Source organism: Bufo bufo, chromosome 4 (genome assembly GCF_905171765.1).
Source record: "Bufo bufo chromosome 4, aBufBuf1.1, whole genome shotgun sequence".
NCBI lineage: Eukaryota > Metazoa > Chordata > Amphibia > Anura > Bufonidae > Bufo > Bufo bufo.
The window spans coordinates 634,726,940-634,753,032 of NC_053392.1; the positions used below are offsets into that span (position 1 = coordinate 634,726,940).

The 26,093-nt window shown below is 55.7% G+C and overlaps 1 protein-coding gene across 1 annotated transcript in view; it reads right to left on the minus strand.

The window, feature by feature from the left end:
* RRP36 (ribosomal RNA processing 36) overlaps positions 1–12,582 on the minus strand; it is a 21,774-nt gene extending 9,192 nt beyond the window's left edge. Inside the window, exons 1-3 of the mRNA XM_040430910.1 lie at positions 12,374–12,582; positions 11,279–11,470; positions 5,899–6,031 (exon numbers count right to left, since the gene is read on the minus strand). Coding sequence (XP_040286844.1) covers positions 5,899–6,031; positions 11,279–11,429 — 284 coding nt within the window. The 5' untranslated portion in view covers positions 11,430–11,470; positions 12,374–12,582. The remainder of the gene's footprint in view (positions 1–5,898; positions 6,032–11,278; positions 11,471–12,373) is intronic.
* Positions 12,583–26,093: the final 13,511 nt, after the last annotated feature.

Genomic DNA, 26,093 nt, shown 5'->3' on the forward strand with positions numbered 1-26,093 from the left:
GCATCACTTGTGCGTTGCGTGAAAAATCGCAGAATGCTCTCTCTATATTGTGCGTTTTTCACGTAACGCAGGCCCCATAGAAATTAATGGGGTTGCGTGAAAATCACAAGCAAGTGCGGATGTGGTGTGATTTTCACGCACGGTTGGTAGGTGACTATCGGGATGGAGACCCGATCATTATTATTTTCCCTTATAACATGGTTATAAGAGAAAATAATAGCATTCAGAATACAGACTGCATAGTACAATAGCGCTGGAGGGGTTAAAAATAAAAATAATTTAACTCGCCTTAATCCACTTGTTCGCGCAGCCGGCATCTCTTCTGTCTTTATCTGTGAGGAATAGGACCATTGATGACGTCACTACACTCATCACATGATCCGTCACCATGGTGATGGATCATGTGATGGACCATGTGATGAGCGTAGTGACGTCAAAGGTCCTTTTCCTCACAGATCAAGACGGAAGAGATGCCGGCTGCGCGAACAAGTGGATTAATGAGTTAAATTATTTTTATTTTTAACCCCTCCAGCGCTATTGTACTATGCAGTCTGTATTCTGAATGCTATTATTTTCCCTTATAACCATGTTATAAGGGGAAATAATACAATCTACAGAACACCGATCCCAAGCCCGAACTTCTGTGAAGAAGTCCGGGTCTGAGTACCACAGTCGGTTTTTTATCACGCGCGTGTAAAACACATTGCACCCGCACGATAAAAACTGAACATCGGAACGCACTGACTGCAATTGGGTACCTACTCGTGCGGGTTTGCCACAACGCATCCGGACACGCTCATGTGAAAGAGGCCTAACACCTACATACAAGGAGTCCACAACCTGCCCCCCCCCCCCCCCCCCCGTACATCTCTGACCTCCTGATACATCTCTGACCTCCTGATACACCCCCACATGTAATCTCCGATCCTCACAGGACCTCCTCCTCTCCTCTTATCACAACCTGCCCCCCCCCCCCCCCCCCCCGTACATCTCTGACCTCCTGATACACCCCCACATGTAATCTCTGATCCTCACAGGACCTCCTCCTCTCCTCTTATCACAACCTGCCCCCCCCCCGTACATCTCTGACCTCCTGATACACCCCCACATGTAATCTCTGATCCTCACAGGACCTCCTCCTCTCCTCTTATCACAACCTGCCCCCCCCCCCCCGTACATCTCTGACCTCCTGATACACCCCCACATGTAATCTCTGATCCTCACAGGACCTTCTCCTCTCCTCTTATCACAACCTGCCCCCCCCCGTACATCTCTGACCTCCTGATACACCCCCACATGTAATCTCCGATCCTCACAGGACCTCCTCCTCTCCTCTTATCACAACCTGCCCCCCCCCCCCCCGTACATCTCTGACCTCCTGATACACCCCCACATGTAATCTCTGATCCTCACAGGACCTCCTCCTCTCCTCTTATCACAACCTGCCCCCCCCCCCGTACATCTCTGACCTCCTGATACACCCCCACATGTAATCTCCGATCCTCACAGGACCTCCTCCTCACCTCTTATCACAACCTGCCCCCCCCGTACATCTCTGACCTCCTGATACACCCCCACATGTAATCTCTGATCCTCACAGGACCTCCTCCTCTCCTCTTATCACAACCTGCCCCCCCCCGTACATCTCTGACCTCCTGATACACCCCCACAAGTAATCTCTGATCCTCACAGGACCTCCTCCTCTCCTCTTATCACAACCTCCCCCCCCCCCCCTGTACATCTCTGACCTCCTGATACACCCCCACATGTAATCTCTGATCCTCACAGGACCTCCTCCTCTCCTCTTATCACAACCTGCCCCCCCCCGTACATCTCTGACCTCCTGATACACCCCCACAAGTAATCTCTGATCCTCACAGGACCTCCTCCTCTCCTCTTATCACAACCTGCCCCCCCCCCCCTGTACATCTCTGACCTCCTGATACACCCCCACATGTAATCTCTGATCCTCACAGGACCTCCTCCTCTCCTCTTATCACAACCTGCCCCCCCCCCCCCGTACATCTCTGACCTCCTGATACACCCCCACATGTAATCTCCGATCCTCACAGGACCTCCTCCTCTCATCACAACCTGCCCCCCCCCCCCGTACATCTCTGACCTCCTGATACACCCCCACATGTAATCTCTGATCCTCACAGGACCTCCTCCTCTCCTCTTATCACAACCTGCCCCCCCCCGTACATCTCTGACCTCCTGATACATCCCCACATGTAATCTCTGATCCTCACAGGACCTCCTCCTCTCCTCATATCACAACCTGCCCCCCCCTGTACATCTCTGACCTCCTGATACACCCCCACATGTAATCTCCGATCCTCACAGGACCTCCTCCTCTCCTCTTATCACAACCTGCCCCCCCCCCCCCCACATCTCTGACCTCCTGATACACCTCCACATGTAATCTCCGATCCTCACAGGACCTCCTCCTCTCCTCTTATCACAACCTGCCCCCCCCCCCCCCGTACATCTCTGACCTCCTGATACATCCCCACATGTAATCTCTGATCCTCACAGGACCTCCTCCTCTCCTCTTATCACAACCTGCCCCCCCCCGTACATCTCTGACCTCCTGATACATCCCCACATGTAATCTCTGATCCTCACAGGACCTCCTCCTCTCCTCATATCACAACCTGCCCCCCCCTGTACATCTCTGACCTCCTGATACACCCCCACATGTAATCTCTGATCCTCACAGGACCTCCTCCTCTCCTCTTATCACAACCTGCCCCCCCCCCGTACATCTCTGACCTCCTGATACACCCCCACATGTAATCTCCGATCCTCACAGGACCTCCTCCTCTCCTCTTATCACAACCTGCCCCCCCCCCCCCCACATCTCTGACCTCCTGATACACCTCCACATGTAATCTCCGATCCTCACAGGACCTCCTCCTCTCCTCTTATCACAACCTGCCCCCCCCCCCCCCCGTACATCTCTGACCTCCTGATACATCCCCACATGTAATCTCTGATCCTCACAGGACCTCCTCCTCTTATCACAACCTGCCCCCCCCGTACATCTCTGACCTCCTGATACACCCCCACATGTAATCTCTGATCCTCACAGGACCTCCTCCTCTCCTCTTATCACAACCTGCCCCCCCCCGTACATCTCTGACCTCCTGATACACCCCCACATGTAATCTCTGATCCTCACAGGACCTCCTCCTCTTATCACAACCTGCCCCCCCCGTACATCTCTGACCTCCTGATACACCCCCACATGTAATCTCTGATCCTCACAGGACCTCCTCCTCTTATCACAACCTGCCCCCCCCCCCCGTACATCTCTGACCTCCTGATACATCCCACATGTAATCTCTGATCCTCACAGGACCTCCTCCTCTCCTCTTATCACAACCTGCCCCCCCCCCGTACATCTCTGACCTCCTGATACACCCCCACATGTAATCTCCGATCCTCACAGGACCTCCTCCTCTCCTCTTATCACAACCTGCCCCCCCCCTCCCCCCGTACATCTCTGACCTCCTGATACACCCCCACATGTAATCTCTGATCCTCACAGGACCTCCTCCTCTCCTCTTATCACAACCTGCCCCCCCCCCCCCCCCATACATCTCTGACCTCCTGATACACCCCCACATGTAATCTCTGATCCTCACAGGACCTCCTCCTCTCCTCTTATCACAACCTGCCCCCCCCCCCCCCCCCGTACATCTCTGACCTCCTGATACACCCCCACATGTAATCTCTGATCCTCACAGGACCTCCTCCTCTCCTCTTATCACAACCTGCCCCCCCCCCCCCGTACATCTCTGACCTCCTGATACATCCCCACATGTAATCTCTGATCCTCACAGGACCTCCTCCTCTCCTCTTATCACAACCTGCCACCTCCCCCGTACATCTCTGACCTCCTGATACACCCCCACATGTAATCTCTGATCCTCACAGGACCTCCTCCTCTCCTCTTATCACAACCTGCCACCTCCCCCGTACATCTCTGACCTCCTGATACATCCCCACATGTAATCTCCGATCCTCACAGGACCTCCTCCTCTCCTCTTATCACAACCTCCCCCCCCCCCCGTACATCTCTGACCTCCTGATACACCCCCACATGTAATCTCTGATCCTCACAGGACCTCCTCCTCTCCTCTTATCACAACCTGCCCCCCCCCCGTACATCTCTGACCTCCTGATACACCCCCACATGTAATCTCTGATCCTCACAGGACCTCCTCCTCTCCTCTTATCACAACCTGCCCCCCCCCCCGTACATCTCTGACCTCCTGATACACCCCCACATGTAATCTCTGATCCTCACAGGACCTCCTCCTCTCCTCTTATCACAACCTGCCCCCCCCCCCCCCGTACATCTCTGACCTCCTGATACACCCCCACATGTAATCTCCGATCCCTACCCTTAACCCTCTCTGTTCTCCTCTCATCTGCGCCACCAATGAGAAGAGCAGCCAGGAGGAGGGGAGGGGCTGTGGCCACTGCGCCAATGAGAAGAGCAGCGAAAAGGGGGGGGGGGGGGGGGCTGTGGTCACTACGCCACCAATGAAAAAAGTCAACCCGTTAATACAAATGTGGATGGTGGGTGCCAGCAGTATCACATACCCAGCACCCACCCTCAATGACAGAGTGCACGATCACACGAACCCTGTCAATTAAGTTCTCAGCTGCGGCTCGGGGGTTAGGGTATCGATACGGCCGGCACCCGCCACCCATATTTGTATTAACGGGTTAATTAAGAAAATCACAGAAATAAGATAATAATGCACTTAGTAAAGTAGATGCAAGCATTATATATGGACAAAGTCCTCGCTCTGATATGATAATATCTGAGACTCTTAGCCAAAATATTGTGATCAAAACCCATCTGAGCCCACCTACCAAGCGCCAAGGTGGTCTCAGGTCAGGCGGGTCCTACGCTAAACCTACCTAAGCCGTTGGGCTTCTATGTTCAGGAGCGCAGACGCCGCACATATGGAGTGCTGCTCCTAGTCACTGCCATGTGCATCAAGCAACCAATGGGAGGAGGAGCGGCACAGCCATATGTACCAGAGGAGTAGCATTCCTCTGCACTTTTGCCCTTCCTATCCAATAGAGCGCCTTGATTAGCTGGTACATATGGCTGTGCCGCTCCTCCTCCCATTGGTTGCTTGATGCACATGGAGGTGACTAGGAGCAGCCCACCATATGTGCGGCGTCTGCGCTCCTGAACATAGAAGCCCAACGGCTTAGGTAGGTTTAGCGTAGGACCCGCCTGACCTGAGACCACCTTGGCGCTGGGTAGGCGGGCTCAGATGTGTTTTGATCAAAATATATTGGCTAAGTGTCTCAGATATTATCATATCGGAGTGAGGACTTTGTCCATCTATAAAGCTTGCATCTACTTTACTAAGTGCATTATTATCTTGTTTCTGTGATTTTCTTCAATAATATGGCCGCGACATCCGCACATTTATATATCATATCGTGCAGGATGTTTTTATCTTAGTTTTTTCTGTGTTTTTTTTTTTTTGTCTATTAACGGGTTAATGATGATCATTGGTGGCACAGTGCCACCCCCATCCTCATTCCAGTATTATGGTGGCGCAGCTCTATCCGGGTGAACAGGACGAGGGTTCCAGCCTTTAAGGGGGCTAAGGGTTATTAACCCCCTAACTGTGCGGGCAGTGGTGCTTTAGATGCCGCTATCTCCTGAATGGTAGAGTCAGAAGAAAAACAGAAAACCTATGGTGTCAAAATATTGCGCCAATAAAAAGTACAACAACAAAACAATCTAATGGCGAAGACGACGGAAAGAGCTACGCCTATAGGTAGGCAATGGAGAAGACTTATTACAGAAAGGAAGGAAGGTCCCCATCACCCAACCTTCACTCTGGAGCCTGGACCTACCGGATCTTATGCTGCTGCACGCTGTCACCTAACACGTTTCCTTTCCGACAACCTCGTACAGCTTTGTACAAAGCTTTAGTCCCCACTTTGTTCTGTTCACGGAGGATCTCCTCAAAGGACATTGACGAAAAACCTGAGAGAGAAGATAAGAATGGCAGAAGAATGCACAGACATGACAAAGAACAAGTGGAGGACGAGGAGGACAGGAGGCACGCAGATCAGACACGTGGAGGACGAGGAGACACGCAGATCAGACATGTGGAGGACGAGGAGGACAGGAGGCACACAGATCAGACATGTGGAGGACAGGAGGCACACAGATCAGACATGTGGAGGACGAGGAGGACAGGAGAGACACAGATCAGACATGTGGAGGACGAGGAGGACAGGAGGCACGCAGATCAGACATGTGGAGGACGAGGAGGACAGGAGGCACGCAGATCAGACATGTGGAGGACGAGGAGGACAGGAGACACGCAGATCAGACATGTGGAGGACAGGAGGCATACAGATCAGACATGTGGAGGACGAGGAGGACAGGAGGCACGCAGATCAGACATGTGGAGGACGAGGAGGACAGGAGACACGCAGATCAGACATGTGGAGGACAGGAGAGACACAGATCAGACATGTGGAGGACGAGGAGGACAGGAGAGACACAGATCAGACATGTGGAGGACGAGGAGGACAGGAGAGACACAGATCAGACATGTGGAGGACGAGGAGGACAGGAGGCACGCAGATCAGACATGTGGAGGACGAGGAGGACAGGAGACACGCAGATCAGACATGTGGAGGACGAGGAGGACAGGAGGCACGCAGATCAGACATGTGGAGGACGAGGAGGACGAGGAGGACAGGAGACACGCAGATCAGACATGTGGAGGACGAGGAGGACAGGAGACACGCAGATCAGACATGTGGAGGACGAGGAGGACAGGAGGCACGCAGATCAGACATGAGGAGGACGAGGAGGACAGGAGGCACACAGATCAGACATGTGGAGGACGAGGAGGACAGGAGGCACGCAGATCAGACATGTGGAGGACGAGGAAGACAGGAGGCACGCAGATCAGACATGTGGAGGACGAGGAGGACAGGAGGCACACAGATCAGACATGTGGAGGACGAGGAGGACAGGAGGCACGCAGATCAGACATGTGGAGGACGAGGAGGACAGGAGACACGCAGATCAGACATGTGGAGGACGAGGAAGACAGGAGGCACGCAGATCAGACATGTGGAGGACGAGGAGGACAGGAGAGACACAGATCAGACATGTGGAGGACGAGGAGGACAGGAGGCACGCAGATCAGACATGTGGAGGACGAGGAGGACAGGAGGCACGCAGATCAGACATGTGGAGGACGAGGAGGACAGGAGGCACGCAGATCAGACATGTGGAGGACGAGGAGGACAGGAGGCACGCAGATCAGACATGTGGAGGACGAGGAGGACAGGAGACACGCAGATCAGACATGTGGAGGATGAGGAAGACAGGAGGCACGCAGATCAGACATGTGGAGGACGAGGAGGACGAGGAGGACAGGAGGCACACAGATCAGACATGTGGAGGACGAGGAGGACAGGAGACACGCAGATCAGACATGTGGAGGATGAGGAAGACAGGAGGCACGCAGATCAGACATGTGGAGGATGAGGAAGACAGGAGGCACGCAGATCAGACATGTGGAGGACGAGGAGGACAGGAGACACGCAGATCAGACATGAGGAGGACAGGAGGCACGCAGATCAGACATGGAGGACGAGGAGGACAGGAGACACGCAGATCAGACATGTGGAGGACGAGGAGGACAGGAGACACGCAGATCAGACATGAGGAGGACAGGAGGCACGCAGATCAGACATGGAGGACGAGGAGGACAGGAGACACGCAGATCAGACATGTGGAGGACGAGGAGGACAGGAGACACGCAGATCAGACATGGAGGACGAGGAGGACAGGAGACACGCAGATCAGACATGGAGGACGAGGAGGACAGGAGACACGCAGATCAGACATGAGGAGGACAGGAGGCACACAGATCAGACATGAGGAGGACAGGAGGCACACAGATCAGACATGAGGAGGACGAGGAGGACAGGAGGCACGCAGATCAGACATGTGGAGGACGAGGAGGACAGGAGGCACACAGATCAGACATGTGGAGGACGAGGAGGACAGGAGGCACGCAGATCAGACATGTGGAGGACGAGGAGGACAGGAGGCACGCAGATCAGACATGTGGAGGACGAGGAGGACAGGAGACACGCAGATCAGACATGTGGAGGACGAGGAGGACAGGAGGCACACAGATCAGACATGTGGAGGACGAGGAGGACAGGAGAGACACAGATCAGACATGTGGAGGACGAGGAGGACAGGAGGCACGCAGATCAGACATGAGGAGGACAGGAGACACGCAGATCAGACATGAGGAGGACAGGAGGCACGCAGATCAGACATGGAGGACGAGGAGGACAGGAGACACGCAGATCAGACATGGAGGACGAGGAGGACAGGAGACACGCAGATCAGACATGTGGAGGACGAGGAGCACAGGAGGCACACAGATCAGACATGAGGAGGACGAGGAGGACAGGAGGCACACAGATCAGACATGTGGAGGACGAGGAGGACAGGAGACACGCAGATCAGACATGTGGAGGACAGGAGACACGCAGATCAGACATGTGGAGGACGAGGAGGACAGGAGAGACACAGATCAGACATGTGGAGGACGAGGAGGACAGGAGGCACACAGATCAGACATGTGGAGGACGAGGAGGACAGGAGACACGCAGATCAGACATGTGGAGGATGAGGAAGACAGGAGGCACGCAGATCAGACATGTGGAGGACGAGGAGGACAGGAGACACGCAGATCAGACATGTGGAGGACGAGGAGGACAGGAGGCACGCAGATCAGACATGTGGAGGACGAGGAGGACAGGAGACACGCAGATCAGACATGTGGAGGACGAGGAGGACAGGAGACACGCAGATCAGACATGAGGAGGACAGGAGGCACGCAGATCAGACATGGAGGACGAGGAGGACAGGAGACACGCAGATCAGACATGGAGGACGAGGAGGACAGGAGACACGCAGATCAGACATGGAGGACGAGGAGGACAGGAGACACGCAGATCAGACATGTGGAGGACGAGGAGGACAGGAGACACGCAGATCAGACATGTGGAGGACGAGGAGGACAGGAGACACGCAGATCAGACATGAGGAGGACAGGAGGCACGCAGATCAGACATGGAGGACGAGGAGGACAGGAGACACGCAGATCAGACATGAGGAGGACAGGAGGCACGCAGATCAGACATGGAGGACGAGGAGGACAGGAGACACGCAGATCAGACATGGAGGACGAGGAGGACAGGAGACACGCAGATCAGACATGGAGGACGAGGAGGACAGGAGACACGCAGATCAGACATGGAGGACGAGGAGGACAGGAGACACGCAGATCAGACATGTGGAGGACGAGGAGCACAGGAGGCACACAGATCAGACATGTGGAGGACGAGGAGGACAGGAGGCACGCAGATCAGACATGTGGAGGACGAGGAGGACAGGAGGCACGCAGATCAGACATGTGGAGGACGAGGAGGACAGGAGAGACGCAGATCAGACATGTGGAGGACGAGGAGGACAGGAGAGACGCAGATCAGACATGTGGAGGACGAGGAGGACAGGAGAGACGCAGATCAGACATGTGGAGGACGAGGAGGACAGGAGGCACACAGATCAGACATGTGGAGGACGAGGAGGACAGGAGGCACGCAGATCAGACATGTGGAGGACGAGGAGGACAGGAGGCACGCAGATCAGACATGTGGAGGACGAGGAGGACGAGGAGGACAGGAGGCACACAGATCAGACATGTGGAGGACGAGGAGGACAGGAGACACGCAGATCAGACATGTGGAGGACGAGGAGGACAGGAGACACGCAGATCAGACATGTGGAGGACGAGGAAGACAGGAGGCACGCAGATCAGACATGTGGAGGACGAGGAGGACAGGAGGCACGCAGATCAGACATGTGGAGGACGAGGAGGACAGGAGACACGCAGATCAGACATGTGGAGGACGAGGAGGACAGGAGACACGCAGATCAGACATGAGGAGGACAGGAGGCACGCAGATCAGACATGGAGGACGAGGAGGACAGGAGACACGCAGATCAGACATGAGGAGGACAGGAGGCACGCAGATCAGACATGTGGAGGACGAGGAGGACAGGAGACACGCAGATCAGACATGGAGGACGAGGAGGACAGGAGACACGCAGATCAGACATGGAGGACGAGGAGGACAGGAGACACGCAGATCAGACATGGAGGACGAGGAGGACAGGAGACACGCAGATCAGACATGTGGAGGACGAGGAGCACAGGAGGCACGCAGATCAGACATGAGGAGGACGAGGAGGACAGGAGGCACGCAGATCAGACATGTGGAGGACGAGGAGGACAGGAGGCACACAGATCAGACATGTGGAGGACGAGGAGGACAGGAGACACGCAGATCAGACATGGAGGACGAGGAGGACAGGAGACACGCAGATCAGACATGGAGGACGAGGAGGACAGGAGACACGCAGATCAGACATGGAGGACGAGGAGGACAGGAGACACGCAGATCAGACATGTGGAGGACGAGGAGCACAGGAGACACGCAGATCAGACATGTGGAGGACGAGGAGCACAGGAGGCACACAGATCAGACATGAGGAGGACGAGGAGGACAGGAGGCACGCAGATCAGACATGTGGAGGACGAGGAGGACAGGAGGCACACAGATCAGACATGTGGAGGACGAGGAGGACAGGAGACACGCAGATCAGACATGAGGAGGACAGGAGGCACGCAGATCAGACATGGAGGACGAGGAGGACAGGAGACACGCAGATCAGACATGGAGGACGAGGAGGACAGGAGACACGCAGATCAGACATGGAGGACGAGGAGGACAGGAGACACGCAGATCAGACATGTGGAGGACGAGGAGCACAGGAGGCACACAGATCAGACATGAGGAGGACGAGGAGGACAGGAGGCACGCAAATCAGACATGTGGAGGACGAGGAGGACAGGAGGCACACAGATCAGACATGTGGAGGACGAGGAGGACAGGAGGCACGCAGATCAGACATGTGGAGGACGAGGAGGACAGGAGACACGCAGATCAGACATGTGGAGGACAGGAGACACAGATCAGACATGCGGAGGACAGGAGGCATACAGATCAGACATGTGGAGGACGAGGAGGACAGGAGGCATACAGATCAGACATACAGACGGATGATGAAAGGAGCAGGATAGACAGGATATATAGAGCATGCCCCCATCCCACCACCTACCTTCTGTCTGGGTAAAAGCAGGGTCTCGCTCCTGCTTGGTGTCTGTCTCTCTCTCAGTATCTGATGTCTCATCTTCTGAACCTTCAGGGCTGGACTCATCGGAGCTGTCCGTGACCGGAGTAATGTCTGTCCTGGGTCGTGTCTTCTCCATTCGATCCCTGTGTACAATGACCCTCCTGCACCTCTCTGGATCTGAGAACATACAGATATATCAGTGGGTATACAGAGATATACATGGGATCTACACAAAGTGAAGGCAAAGAGAGCACACAAAGAAAGAAGGACTCTGGAACAACTCCTGAAGAGGAACCCAGAGAGACATCTTATGGGGGTAGATAGAATTCCTGATTGTCCCATCTAGGGGCTAATGACTCGTTAACGGTCTCCTCTACCTGGTGGTAAACAATTACCTGCTGAATAAAAGACCTGGAAGGAAACCTCACTTTGTACTGTTGTCTCCTTCTCTGGATAGCAGTGCACCCCCCCTCCTCTATATGATATAGACATACACCCCCCCCCCCCCCCTCCTCTATATGATATAGACATACACCCCCCCTCCTCTATATGATAGACATACACCCCCCCTCCTCTATATGATATAGACATACACCCCCCCTCCTCTATATGATATAGACATACACCCCCCCTCCTCTATATGATAGACATACACCCCCCCTCCTCTATATGATATAGACATACACCCCCCTCCTCTATATGATATAGACATACACCCCCCTCCTCTATATGATAGACATACACCCCCCCCTCCTCTATATGATATAGACATACACCCCCCCCTCCTCTATATGATATAGACATACACCCCCCCCTCCTCTACATGATATAGACATACACCCCCCCCTCCTCTATATGATATAGACATACACCCCCCTCCTCTATATGATATAGACATACACCCCCCCTCCTCTATATGATATAGACATACACCCCCCCCCCCCTCCTCTATATGATATAGACATACACCCCTCCTCCTCTATATGATATAGACATACACCCCCCCTCCTCTATATGATATAGACATACACCCCCCTCCTCCTCTATATGATATAGACATACACCCCTCCCCCTCCTTACCTCACTCTCGGTAACTTCTCTCCTCACACACGTGCTGACGTTTACTTCCGGACACGTGAATAATTGCAGCCAACAGCAGCGAAGTTGCCGCACATGCGCACATTTATCTTCCACAGCACGTAAAGCAAAGTCTTCAATGTATTGGCATCTTTGAGGGCATGACGTCACGATGGCACGTGACTGCCTCTTCCCGCCCGTTATTCCGTGACGGAGAATGCGAAATGCATCGTAAGAGGGAGGGGCCAGAGCAGAGTGCCGCCCCCCCCACTGACTGGTTTTGCCTCCTTACTGCCCCCTCCACTGGCTGGTTTCACCTCCTTACTGCCCCCTCCGCATGCTGGTATCACCTCCTTAGTGCCCCCTCCACTGGCTGGTTTCACCTCCTTAGTGCCCCCCCCCCCCCCCCACTGGCTGGTTTCACCTCCTTAGTGCCCCCCCCCCCCTCTCCACTGGCTGGTTTCACCTCCTTAGTGCCCCCTCCACTGGCTGGTTTCGTCTCCTTAGTGCCCCCTCCACTGGCTGGTTTCACCTCCTTACTGCCCCATCCACTGGCTGGTTTCACCTCCTTAGTGCCCCCCCCCCCCCCACTGGCTGGTTTCACCTCCTTAGTGCCCCCTCCACTGGCTGGTTTCACCTCCTTAGTGCCCCCTCCACTGGCTGGTTTCACCTCCTTAGTGCCCCCTCCGCTGGCTGGTTTCACCTCCTTACTGCCCCATCCACTGGCTGGTTTCACCTCCTTAGTGCCCCCTCCACTGGCTGGTTTCACCTCCTTAGTGCCCCCCCCCCCCCACTGGCTGGTTTCACCTCCTTAGTGCCCCCTCCACTGGCTGGTTTCACCTCCTTAGTGCCCCCTCCACTGGCTGGTTTCACCTCCTTAGTGCCCCCTCCACTGGCTGGTTTCACCTCCTTAGTGCCCCCTCCGCTGGCTGGTTTCACCTCCTTAGTGCCCCCTCCGCTGGCTGGTTTCACCTCCTTAGTGCCCCCTCCACTGGCTGGTTTCACCTCCTTAGTGCCCCCTCCGCTGGCTGGTTTCACCTCCTTAGTGCCCCCTCCGCTGGCTGGTTTCACCTCCCTACTGCCCCCTCCGCTGGCTGGTTTCACCTCCTTAGTGCCCCCTCCACTGGCTGGTTTCACCTCCTTAATGCCCCCCCCCCTCCACTGGCTGGTTTCACTTCCTTAGTGCCCCCCCTCCACTGGCTGGTGTCACCTCCTTAGTGCCCCCCCCCCCCCACTGGCTGGTTTCACCTCCTTAGTGCCCCCTCCACTGGCTGGTTTCGTCTCCTTAGTGCCCCCTCCACTGGCTGGTGTCACCTCCTTAGTGCCCCCTCCACTGGCTGGGTTCACCTCCTTACTGCCCCCTCCACTGGCTGGTTTCACCTCCTTACTGCCCCCCTCCACTGGCTGGTGTCACCTCCTTACTGCCCCCCCCCCACTGGCTGGTTTCACCTCCTTAGTGCCCCCTCCGCATGCTGGTTTTGCCTCCTTACTGCCCCCCTCCACTGGCTGCTTTCACCCCCTTACTGCCCCCTCCACTGGCTGGTTTCGTCTCCTTAGTGCCCCCTCCGCATGCTGGTTTCACCTCCTTACTGCCCCCTCCACTGGCTGGTTTCACCTCCTTACTGCTCCCTCCACTGGCTGGTTTCACCTCCTTACTGCCCCCTCCACTGGCTGGTTTCACCTCCTTACTGCCCCCTCCACTGGCTGGTTTCACCTCCTTACTGCCCCCCCCCCCCACTGGCTGGTGTCACCTCCTTAGTCCCCCCCCCCCCACTGGCTGGTTTCACCTCCTTAGTGCCCCCTCCACTGGCTGGTTTTGCCTCCTTACTGCCCCCTCTACTGGCTGGTGTCACCTCCTTACTGCCCCCTCCGCACGCTGGTTTCACCTCCTTACTGCCCCCTCCGCATGCTGGTATCACCTCCTTAGTGCCCCCTCCACTGGCTGGTTTCGTCTCCTTAGTGCCCCCGCCCTCCACTGGCTGGTTTCACCTCCTTAGTGCCCCCTCCACAGGCTGGTGTCACCTCCTTAGTGTCCCCCCCACTGGCTGGTTTCGTCTCCTTAGTGCCCCCCCCCCACTGGCTGGTTTCGTCTTCTTAGTGCCCCCCCCCTCCACTGGCTGGTTTCGTCTCCTTAGTGCCCCCTCCACTGGCTGGTGTCACCTCCTTACTGCCCCCTCCACTGGCTGGTTTCACCTCCTTACTGCCCCCTCCACTGGCTGGTTTCACCTCCTTAGTGCCCCCCCCCCCCCACTGGCTGGTTTCACCTCCTTAGTGCCCCCTCCACTGGCTGGTTTCACCTCCTTAGTGCCCCCTCCACTGGCTGGTTTTACCTCCTTAGTGCCCCCTCCACTGGCTGGTTTCACCTCCTTAGTGCCCCCTCCACTGGCTGGTTTCACCTCCTTAGTGCCCCCTCCGCTGGCTGGTTTCACCTCCTTAGTGCCCCCTGCGCTGGCTGGTTTCACCTCCTTAGTGCCCCCTCCACTGGCTGGTTTCGTCTCCTTAGTGCCCCCTCCACTGGCTGGTTTCACCTCCTTAGTGCCCCCCCCCCCTCCACTGGCTGGTTTCACCTCCTTAGTGCCCCCTCCACTGGCTGGTGTCACCTCCTTAGTGCCCCCTCCACTGGCTGGTTTCACCTCCTTACTGCCCCCTCCACTGGCTGGTTTCACCTCCTTACTGCCCCCTCCACTGGCTGGTTTCACCTCCTTACTGCCCCCTCCACTGGCTGGTTTCACCTCCTTACTGCCCCCTCCACTGGCTGGTTTCACCTCCTTACTGCTCCCCTCCACTGGCTGGTGTCACCTCCTTACTGCCCCCCCCCCCACTGGTTGGTTTCACCTCCTTAGTGCCCCCTCCGCATGCTGGTTTTGCCTCCTTACTGCCCCCCTCCACTGGCTGGTTTCACCCCCTTACTGCCCCCTCCACTGGCTGGTTTCGTCTCCTTAGTGCCCCCTCCGCATGCTGGTTTCACCTCCTTACTGCCCCCTCCACTGCTCCACTGGCTGGTTTCACCTCCTTACTGCCCCCTCCACTGGCTGGTTTCACCTCCTTACTGCCCCCTCCACTGGCTGGTTTCACCTCCTTACTGCCCCCTCCACTGGCTGGTTTCACCTCCTTACTGCCCCCCTCCACTGGCTGGTGTCACCTCCTTAGCACCCCCCCCCTCCCACTGGCTGGTGTCACCTCCTTCGCACCCCCCCCCCCCCCCCACTGGCTGGTTTCACCTCCTTAGTGCCCCCCCCACTGGCTGGTTTCGTCTCCTTAGTGCCCCCCCCACTGGCTGGTTTCGTCTCCTTAGTGCCCTCTCCACTGGCTGGTTTCACCTCCTTAGTGCTCCCCCCTCCACTGGCTGGTTTCGTCTCCTTAGTGCCCCCTCCACTGGCTGGTTTCACCTCCTTACTGCCCCCCCCCCCCCCCCCCACTGGCTGGTTTCACCTCCTTAGTGCCCCCTCCACTGGCTGGTTTCGTCTCCTTAGTGCCCCCTCCACTGGCTGATTTCACCTCCTTAGTGCCCCCTCCACTGGCTGGTTTCACCTCCTTACTGCCCCCTCCACTGGCTGGTTTCACCTCCTTAGTGCCCCCCCCCCCCCCCCCACTGGCTGGTTTCACCTCCTTAGTGCCCCCTCCGCTGGCTGGTATCACCTCCTTACTGCCCCCTCCACTGGCTGGTTTCACCTCCTTACTGCCCCCTCCACTGGCTGGTTTCACCTCCTTAGTGCCCCCCCCCCCACTGGCTGGTTTCACCTCCTTAGTGCCCCCTCCGCTGGCTGGTTTCACCTCCTTAGTGCCCCCCCCCCCCACTGACTGGTTTCATCTCCTTACTGCCCCCTCCACTGGCTGGTTTCACCTCCTTAGTGCCCCCCCACTGGCTGGTTTCACCTCCTTACTGCCCCCTCCACTGGCTAGGGTCACCTCCTTAGTGCCCCCTCCACTGGCTGGTTTCACCTCCTTAGTGCCCCCTCCGCTGCCTGGTTTCACCTCCTTAGTGCCCCCTCCGCTGCCTGGTTTCACCTCCTTACTGCCCCCCCACTGACTGGTTTCACCTCCTTACTGCCCCCTCCACTGGCTGGTTTCACCTCCTTACTGCCCCCTCCACTGGCTGGTTTCACCTCCTTAGTGCCCCCTCCACTGGCTGGTTTTACCTCCTTAGTGCCCCCCCACTGGCTGGTTTCACCTCCTTACTGCCCCCCCCCACTGGCTGGTTTCACCTCCTTACTGCCCCCCCCACTGGCTGGTTTCACCTCCTTACTGCCCTCTCCACTGGCTGGTTTCACCTCCTTAGTGCCCCCTCCGCTGGCTGGTTTCACCTCCTTAGTGCCCCCTCCGCTGGCTGGTTTCACCTCCTTAGTGCCCCCTCCGCTGGCTGGTTTCACCTCCTTAGTGCCCCCTCCACTGGCTGGTGTCACCTCCTTAGTGCCCCCTCCACTGGCTGGTTTCACCTCCTTACTGCCCCCTCCACTGGCTGGTTTCACCTCCTTACTGCCCCCCTCCACTGGCTGGTGTCACCTCCTTACTGCCCCCCCACTGGCTGGTTTCACCTCCTTAGTGCCCCCTCCGCATGCTGGTTTTGCCTCCTTAATGCCCCCCTCCACTGGCTGGTTTCACCTCCTTCCTGCCCCCTCCACTGGCTGGTTTCGTCTCCTTAGTGCCCCCTCCGCATGCTGGTTTCACCTCCTTACTGCCCCCTCCACTGGCTGGTTTCACCTCCTTAGTGCCCCCCCCCCCACTGACTGGTTTCATCTCCTTACTGCCCCCTCCACTGGCTGGTTTCACCTCCTTAGTGCCCCCCCACTGGCTGGTTTCACCTCCTTACTGCCCCCTCCACTGGCTAGGGTCACCTCCTTAGTGCCCCCTCCACTGGCTGGTTTCACCTCCTTAGTGCCCCTTCCGCTGCCTGGTTTCACCTCCTTAGTGCCCCCTCCGCTGCCTGGTTTCACCTCCTTAGTGCCCCCTCCGCTGCCTGGTTTCACCTCCTTACTGCCCCCTCCACTGGCTGGTTTCACCTCCTTACTGCCCCCTCCACTGGCTGGTTTCACCTCCTTAGTGCCCCCTCCACTGGCTGGTTTCACCTCCTTAGTGCCCCCCCACTGGCTGGTTTCACCTCCTTACTGCCCCCCCACTGGCTGGTTTCACCTCCTTACTGCCCCCCCACTGGCTGGTTTCACCTCCTTACTGCCCTCTCCACTGGCTGGTTTCACCTCCTTAGTGCCCCCTCCACTGGCTGGTTTCACCTCCTTAGTGCCCCCTCCGCTGGCTGGTTTCACCTCCTTAGTGCCCCCTCCGCTGGCTGGTTTCACCTCCTTAGTGCCCCCTCCACTGGCTGGTGTCACCTCCTTAGTGCCCCCTCCACTGGCTGGTTTCACCTCCTTACTGCCCCCTCCACTGGCTGGTTTCACCTCCTTACTGCCCCCCTCCACTGGCTGGTGTCACCTCCTTACTGCCCCCCCCACTGGCTGGTTTCACCTCCTTAGTGCCCCCTCCGCATGCTGGTTTTGCCTCCTTAATGCCCCCCTCCACTGGCTGGTTTCACCTCCTTACTGCCCCCTCCACTGGCTGGTTTCGTCTCCTTAGTGCCCCCTCCGCATGCTGGTTTCACCTCCTTACTGCCCCCTCCACTGGCTGGTTTCACCTCCTTACTGCCCCCCTCCACTGGCTGGTGTCACCTCCTTAGTGCCCCCCCCCCCACTGGCTGGTTTCACCTCCTTAGTGCCCCCTCCACTGGCTGGTTTTGCCTCCTTACTGCCCCCTCCACTGGCTGGTGTCACCTCCTTACTGCCCCCTCCGCACGCTGGTTTCACCTCCTTACTGCCCCCTCCGCATGCTCGTATCACCTCCTTAGTGCCCCCTCCACTGGCTGGTTTCGTCTCCTTAGTGCCCCCGCCCTCCACTGGCTGGTTTCACCTCCTTAGTGCCCCCTCCATAGGCTGGTGTCACCTCCTTACTGCCCCCTCCACTGGCTGGTTTCACCTCCTTAGTGCCCCCTCGCTGGCTGGTTTCACCTCCTTAGTGCCCCCCCCCCTCCACTGGCTGGTTTCACCTCCTTAGTGCCCCCTCCACTGTCTGGTTTCACCTCCTTACAGCCCCCTCCACTGGCTGGTTTCACCTCCTTACAGCCCCCTCCACTGGCTGGTTTCACCTCTTTACTGCCCCCTCCGCACGCTGGTTTCACCTCCTTAGTGCCCCCTCCACTGGCTGGTTTCACCTCCTTAGTGCCCCCTCCACTGGCTGGTTTCACCTCCTTAGTGCCCCCTCCACTGGCTGGTTTCACCTCCTTAGTGCCCCCTCCACTGGCTGGTTTCACCTCCTTAGTGCCCCCTCCACTGGCTGGTTTCACCTCCTTAGTGCCGCCTCCACTGGCTGGTTTCACCTCCTTAGTGCCCCCTCCACTGGCTGGTTTCACCTCCTTAGTGCCCCCTCCACTGGCTGGTTTCACCTCCTTACTGCCCCCTCCACTGGCTGGTTTCACCTCCTTACTGCCCCCCTCCACTGGCTGGTTTCACCTCCTTAGTGCCCCCTCCACTGGCTGGTTTCACCTCCTTAGTGCCCCCTCCACTTGCTGGTTTCACCTCCTTACTGCCCCCTCCGCATGCTGGTTTCACCTCCTTAGTGCCCCCTCCACTGGCTGGTTTCACCTCCTTACTGCCCCCTCCGCATGCTGGTTTCACCTCCTTACTGCCCCCTCCACTGGCTGGTTTCACCTCCTTACTGCCCCCTCCACTGGCTGGTTTCACCTCTTTACTGCCCCCTCCACTGGCTGGTTTCATTTCCTTACTGCCCCCTCCGCATGCTGGTTTCACCTCCTTAGTGCCCCCTCCACTGGCTGGTTTCGTCTCCTTAGTGCCCCCCCCCCCCCCACTGGCTGGTTTCACCTCCTTAGTGCCCCCCCCACTGGCTGGCTTCACCTCCTTAGTGCTCCCTCCACTCGCTGGTTTCATCTCCTTAGTGCCCCCCCCCCCCCGCACGCTCGTTTAGTCTCCTTAGTACCCCCTCCACACGCTGCATTCACCTCCTTAGTGCTCCCTCCGCACGCTTGTTTCAGCTCCTTAGTGCCTTCTTCACACGCTGGTTTCACCTCCTAACTGCCCCCTCCGCACGCTGGTTTCATCACCTTCGTTCCCCCTCCACACGCTGGTTTTGTCTCCTTAGTGCCTTCTCCACACGCTGGTTTCACCTCCTTAGTGCCGCCTCCGCTCTCTCATTTCGTCTCCTTAGTGTCCCCTCAGCACGCTGCATTCACCTCCTTAGTGCCCCCTCTGCATGCTGGTTTAGTCTCCTTAGTGCCCCCTCCGCACGCTGGTTTCACCTCCTTACTGCCCCCTCCTCACCCTGGTTTCGCCTCCTTAGTGCTCCCTCTGCACCCTCGTTTCGCCTCCTTAGTTCCCCTTCCGCACGCTGGTTTCACCTCCTTAGTGCTCTCTCCGCACCCTGGTATCGCCACCTTAGTGCCCCCTCCACTCGCTGGTTTGAACTCTTTACTGTCCCCTTCTCATGCTGGTTTTGCCTACTTAGTGCTCCCTTCGCACGCTTTTTTCACCTCCTTAGTGCTTCCTCCACACCCTTGTTTCTCCTCCTCATTGTCCCCTCCGCATGCTGGTTTCTCCTCTTTAGTGCCCCCCTCCGCTCTCTCGTTTTGTCTCCTTAGTGCCCCCTCCGCACGCTGCATTCACCTCCTTAGTGCCCCCTCCGCACGCTGGTTTCACCTCCTTAGTGCCCCCTCCGCACGCTGGTTTCACCTCCTTAGTGCCCCCTCCGCACGCTGGTTTCACCTCCTTAGTGCCCCCTCCGCACTCTGGTTTCACCTCCTTAGTGCCCCCTCCGCACGCTGGTTTCACCTCCTTAGTGCCCCGTCTGCACGCTTGTTTCACCTCCTAACCGCCCCCTCTGCACGCTGGTTTTGTCACCTTCTTTCCCCCTCCGCACGCTGGTTTCGTCTCCTTAGTGCCTTCTCCACACGCTGGTTTCACCTCCTTAGTGCCCCCTCCGCTCTCTCGTTTCGTCTCCTTACTGCCCCCTCTGCATGCTGGTTTTGTCTCCTTAGTGCCCCCTCCAATTGCTGGTTTCACCTCCTTAGTGCTCTCTCCACACCCTGGTTTCGTCTCCTTAGTGCTCCCTCTGCACGCTGGTTTAACCTCCTTAGTGCTCCCTCCGCACGCTGGTTTCACCTCCTTAGTGCCCCCTCCGCTCTATCATTTAGTCTCCTTAGTGTCGCCTCAGCACGCTGCATTCACCTCCTTAGTGCCCCCTCCGCACGCTGGTTTCACCTCCTTACTGCCCCCTCTGCATGCTGGTTTCGTCTCCTTAGTGCCCCCTCCACTGGCTGGTTTCGTCTCCTTAGTGCCCCCCCCCCCCCCCCCCACTGGCTGGTTTCACCTCCTTAGTGCCCCCCCCACTGGCTGGCTTCACCTCCTTAGTGCTCCCTCCACTCGCTGGTTTCATCTCCTTAGTGCCCCCCCCCCCCGCACGCTCGTTTAGTCTCCTTAGTACCCCCTCCACACGCTGCATTCACCTCCTTAGTGCTCCCTCCGCACGCTTGTTTCAGCTCCTTAGTGCCTTCTTCACACGCTGGTTTCACCTCCTAACTGCCCCCTCCGCACGCTGGTTTCATCACCTTCGTTCCCCCTCCACACGCTGGTTTTGTCTCCTTAGTGCCTTCTCCACACGCTGGTTTCACCTCCTTAGTGCCGCCTCCGCTCTCTCATTTCGTCTCCTTAGTGTCCCCTCAGCACGCTGCATTCACCTCCTTAGTGCCCCCTCTGCATGCTGGTTTAGTCTCCTTAGTGCCCCCTCCGCACGCTGGTTTCACCTCCTTACTGCCCCCTCCTCACCCTGGTTTCGCCTCCTTAGTGCTCCCTCTGCACCCTCGTTTCGCCTCCTTAGTTCCCCTTCCGCACGCTGGTTTCACCTCCTTAGTGCTCTCTCCGCACCCTGGTATCGCCACCTTAGTGCCCCCTCCACTCGCTGGTTTGAACTCTTTACTGTCCCCTTCTCATGCTGGTTTTGCCTACTTAGTGCTCCCTTCGCACGCTTTTTTCACCTCCTTAGTGCTTCCTCCACACCCTTGTTTCTCCTCCTCATTGTCCCCTCCGCATGCTGGTTTCTCCTCTTTAGTGCCCCCCTCCCCCCTCTCGTTTTGTCTCCTTAGTGCCCCCTCCGCACGCTGCATTCACCTCCTTAGTGCCCCCTCCGCGCGCTGGTTTCACCTCCTTAGTGCCCCCTCCGCACGCTGGTTTCACCTCCTTAGTGCCCCCTCCGCACGCTGGTTTCACCTCCTTAGTGCCCCCTCCGCACTCTGGTTTCACCTCCTTAGTGCCCCCTCCGCACGCTGGTTTCACCTCCTTAGTGCCCCGTCTGCACGCTTGTTTCACCTCCTAACCGCCCCCTCTGCACGCTGGTTTTGTCACCTTCTTTCCCCCTCCGCACGCTGGTTTCGTCTCCTTAGTGCCTTCTCCACACGCTGGTTTCACCTCCTTAGTGCCCCCTCCGCTCTCTCGTTTCGTCTCCTTACTGCCCCCTCTGCATGCTGGTTTTGTCTCCTTAGTGCCCCCTCCAATTGCTGGTTTCACCTCCTTAGTGCTCTCTCCACACCCTGGTTTCGTCTCCTTAGTACTCCCTCTGCACGCTGGTTTAACCTCCTTAGTGCTCCCTCCGCACGCTGGTTTCACCTCCTTAGTGCCCCCTCCGCTCTATCATTTAGTCTCCTTAGTGTCGCCTCAGCACGCTGCATTCACCTCCTTAGTGCCCCCTCCGCACGCTGGTTTCACCTCCTTACTGCCCCCTCTGCATGCTGGTTTCGTCTCCTTAGTGCCCCCTCCAATTGCTGGTTTCACCTCCTTAGTGCTCTTTCCACACCCTGGTTTCGTCTCCTTAGTGCGCCCTCCGCACGCTGGTTTCACCTCCTAACTGCCCCCTCCGCACGCTGGTTTTGTCACCTTCGTTCCCCCTCCGCACGCTAGTTTAGTCTCCTTAGTGCCTTCTCCACACGCTGGTTTCACCTCCTTAGTGCGCCCTCAGCACGCTGGTTTCACCTCCTTAGTGCGCCCTCCGCACGCTGGTTTCACCTCCTTAGTGCTCTCTCTGCACGCTGGTTTTGCCTTCTTAGTGCCCTCTCTGCACGCTGGTTACACCTTCTTAGTGCCCCCTCTGCACGCTGATTTCACCTCCTTAGTGCCCCTGCTGCACACTGGTTTTGCCTCATTAGTGTCCCTTATTTTGGGGAGAAGATGCCTAGAAGGTTTCAGGGTATTTAAACTAGGGACTGGAAGGGGGTAATTACATAATCGGAGGGGAAGATGGGAGGGGAGTGCAGATAGAGACCTGCGGTGAGGTAATGGGACTGTAAGGAGGGACTAGAACAGTTTAGAAGGATAGGTGTAGGGTAAAAAAAATACATAAACCTCTTAATTATATGTATAATAATGCCAGAAGCCTGATGTCACGGTCCCTCCCATGACAGAGGTGAGAAGATCTGAGAGACTGGCGGCACGTGAGGGTATCTGACAGTCTCTCTGTTTTCTCCTTGCAGTGTTGTTTGGTAATGACCACACCTCTTGTCTGGTGCATCTTGTGGTCATTACTGAGGCTCTATTTAGTTCTGACTCACACTGCTTATCATGCGGTTGATATTTCCTGCTGGAATTGGTTGAGCTGGTGTGTTGTTCCTTTGGATCTCCTGCTCCACCATTCTTCTTTAAGCTCAGTGTATTTTGTTTTGCATTTTGTTGTTTGCTTGTGTTTGTTGTTTTCTAGGCCTCAGGGAGATGCTGGTTCCTTCATCTGGGAAGGAACCAGTAGTCTCATTCCCTGCCACCACTCCTAGGGATTTCCAGGGTCTCCAGGGCTAAGGTTCCGGTGTATGAGTATTTCCACCTTCAGGGTCTACTCATATTGGCAGGAGTCAGGGAGAGGTCTAGGGATTCCTCTCCCTTAGTTTTGAGGCCTGGACTCCGGTCTGTTTCCTTCTGTGTGTTATCTGGTGTTTTCCCCTCCCCATTACCTGTGACATTATCAACCGCTAAAAAAAACGTCATTTTGTTTGTGTCAGTGCAGCGATGGATACTGTTTCTGCACTGGTCGATCGAGGGATTGTCTTTGGAGGTAGCTGACCTCCGCACGGCCGTCTCGCAGTTTCAGAGACCACAGGCGGCAGCTTCCAGCAGCGGGAACCAGGCCGGCCCGGAACCTAAGGTCGCTCTTCCTGATAGGTTTTCCGGGGGAAGTGACAACTTTGTTCGATTCAGGGAGTCGTGCAAACTATATTTTAGACTATATCCTAACTCTTCTGGGGACGAGAGTCAAAGAGTGGGGATTATTATTTAATTACTGAAAGGTGACGCTCAGTCTTGGGCTTTTTTTTTTTTTTGCTGAATGGATCCCAGTCCCTCCGGTCGGTAGATACATTTTTCAGAGCTCTGGGGCTTATCTACGATGACCTAGATCGGGTCTCCCTGGCCGAGACTAAGTTGCGTGGTTTATGGCAGGGAGAGCGTTCTGCTGAGTCCTATTGATGCAACTGATACTGAGTGGAATGACCCAGCCCACCGTAGTCAATTCTGTCAAGGGTTATCCAAGAACATCAAGGACGCATTGGCATTTCACGAATATCCAGAGTTATTGGAGGCAGCCATGTCTCTGGCTGAGTAAGAGATCTAAGGTTCCTCTCGCTCGGGACGCACTATCATATGGGGAGGTGGCCTCTTCCGACATTTTGGGAAGGGAGGCACTTGAGTCTGATGATGAGCCAATGCAGTTGGGGGAAGTCACTCCTGGACCTGGTAATAGAAAGTTAGGGTTAAGAAAAGACTCAGCTTTTTCTGTGGTAAAGGGGGACATTTTATTAACGTATGTCCTTATGTTAAACGTCAAGGTGAAAAAGGAAAAAAAAAAAAATGTGTTTAGTCCTCTTCTCACTCTTGGTGGTGTGGGTGGGGAATCTGAGAATGTACTTTTGTCATTTACTGGTAGTACCCGATTTCTCCTGCCTGCCAAGGTGCCGCTAGACTCCAAAACGGTGGGAATTGAAGTATTTATTGACAGTCGGGCAGGAGTTAACCTAGTGGATGGCCAATTCGTCCGTATGCATGGTTTGACAACAAGCGCATTAGACAAAAATATTTAGGTGTTTGCGATTGATTCCGCTCGACTCTCACAATAGTATTTGTCACAAATGGTGCAGGAAATTCACCTAAAGGTGGGAGATTCTCATCAAGAATCCATTTCATGTTTTGTGCTGGAGGGTCTGCCTGCTCCGGTGGTGCTAGGTTTACCCTGGTTATCCAAACATAACCCTACCATCGATTGGCAAGCGAGACAGATTCTTGATTGAAGTGATTTTTGCATAGACAACTGTCTCAGCGCGTCGCTTTGTGTTGTAACCACTAAAGTTGTACCTTCGTTTATTTCAGATTTTTCTGATGTATTCTCTGAAAGTGGAGACCAGGAGTTACCTCCACATTGGAAGTATGATTGCCCCGTCAACCTTATTCCCGGAGCTCAATTGCCCAATAGTGATGAGCGGCTTAGGCAATATTCGTTTTCGCGATATTTCGTGAATTTTTCGCATAATATTCGCAATAAATTTGCGAATTCTAGAATTCGTGATCTCCAGTCATTATTTTCGCGATTGCACTAATCGGCACTAATGAAGCGCATATTTTTTGCGCAATACATGCAGCTTCACATTTTATCAGGTCTGAGTAGATATTACTGATTGTTGTGACATCACAGCACTGTGTCTATGTATGTATTGTAAGAAGGAACAAGGGGCCGTCATTGACGGAAGATACGTGTCACCAAGGTTCCTGGCCTCGGTGAGGTAAGAACCGGGTTTTTCCCTGAAGTGTCCGTTTTTCAGTTGCAGTCCGACACTTCAGCTGTTAGCATGGCTGTAAAGCCGATCCGGGCCGGTTCTTATTGGGAGCAGCCAAAGAGCAGGGTGGGTGACTGTTCCCCACGGTTCCAGACCAGGTTTTGGCTGGGATATAAAAACCCAGCCAGCACGTTCAGCTGGTGTGGATTATCATCCATGACAGAGAAGCTGTGGAGTCTGTGCCTTGAGACACTGAGGCATCTATTTGTGAGAGCCGCATGCTGGGGAAACAGGCCTCTAAAGCCTGCTGCGGGCTGCGGGTGGAAAACTGCTGACCAGGTGAAGGCTTTGTGCACTGTGGACTGTGTGTGGTGTGAACAGGCACCAAAACTGAACACTGTTACTTTTGGCTTGTTTTTTTCCTATGTGTGAATAAAACACTGAACTTTGCTTTACAACCGTGGTTTTGCCTCTGTACGGCGTCCGATCACCCTGCCTACCAGAGCGAATCCCCACAGTATGGACAGCAGAAGCGATTACACTGCCTAACTCCCTGCACTGGAACCTATCAGCTCCACTATATCAGGATATAACCTGCACTGACTATCTCCCACTAACTATCTGTATTATATATATGAGCTAACTAACTATTAGATAAGGAATAGGATCCAGATGAAAGCACAGAGCACAGCAATGTCACTGCTCTCTCTCTCAGACCTGCAAAAAATAGCAGAAAATGGCTGCTGGGGAGTCCCTTATATAGTAAAGGGGTAGGCAACTTTCCTATTGGTTGCTAGGGATGTTGCTAAGCTCTGACAAAGACATTGCAGCCTTCTCATTGGCCCACAAGCAAAAAGTGAGGTTACTCTAGAATATTCGCGATTACGAATATATAGCACTATATTCTACATCTTCACGAAT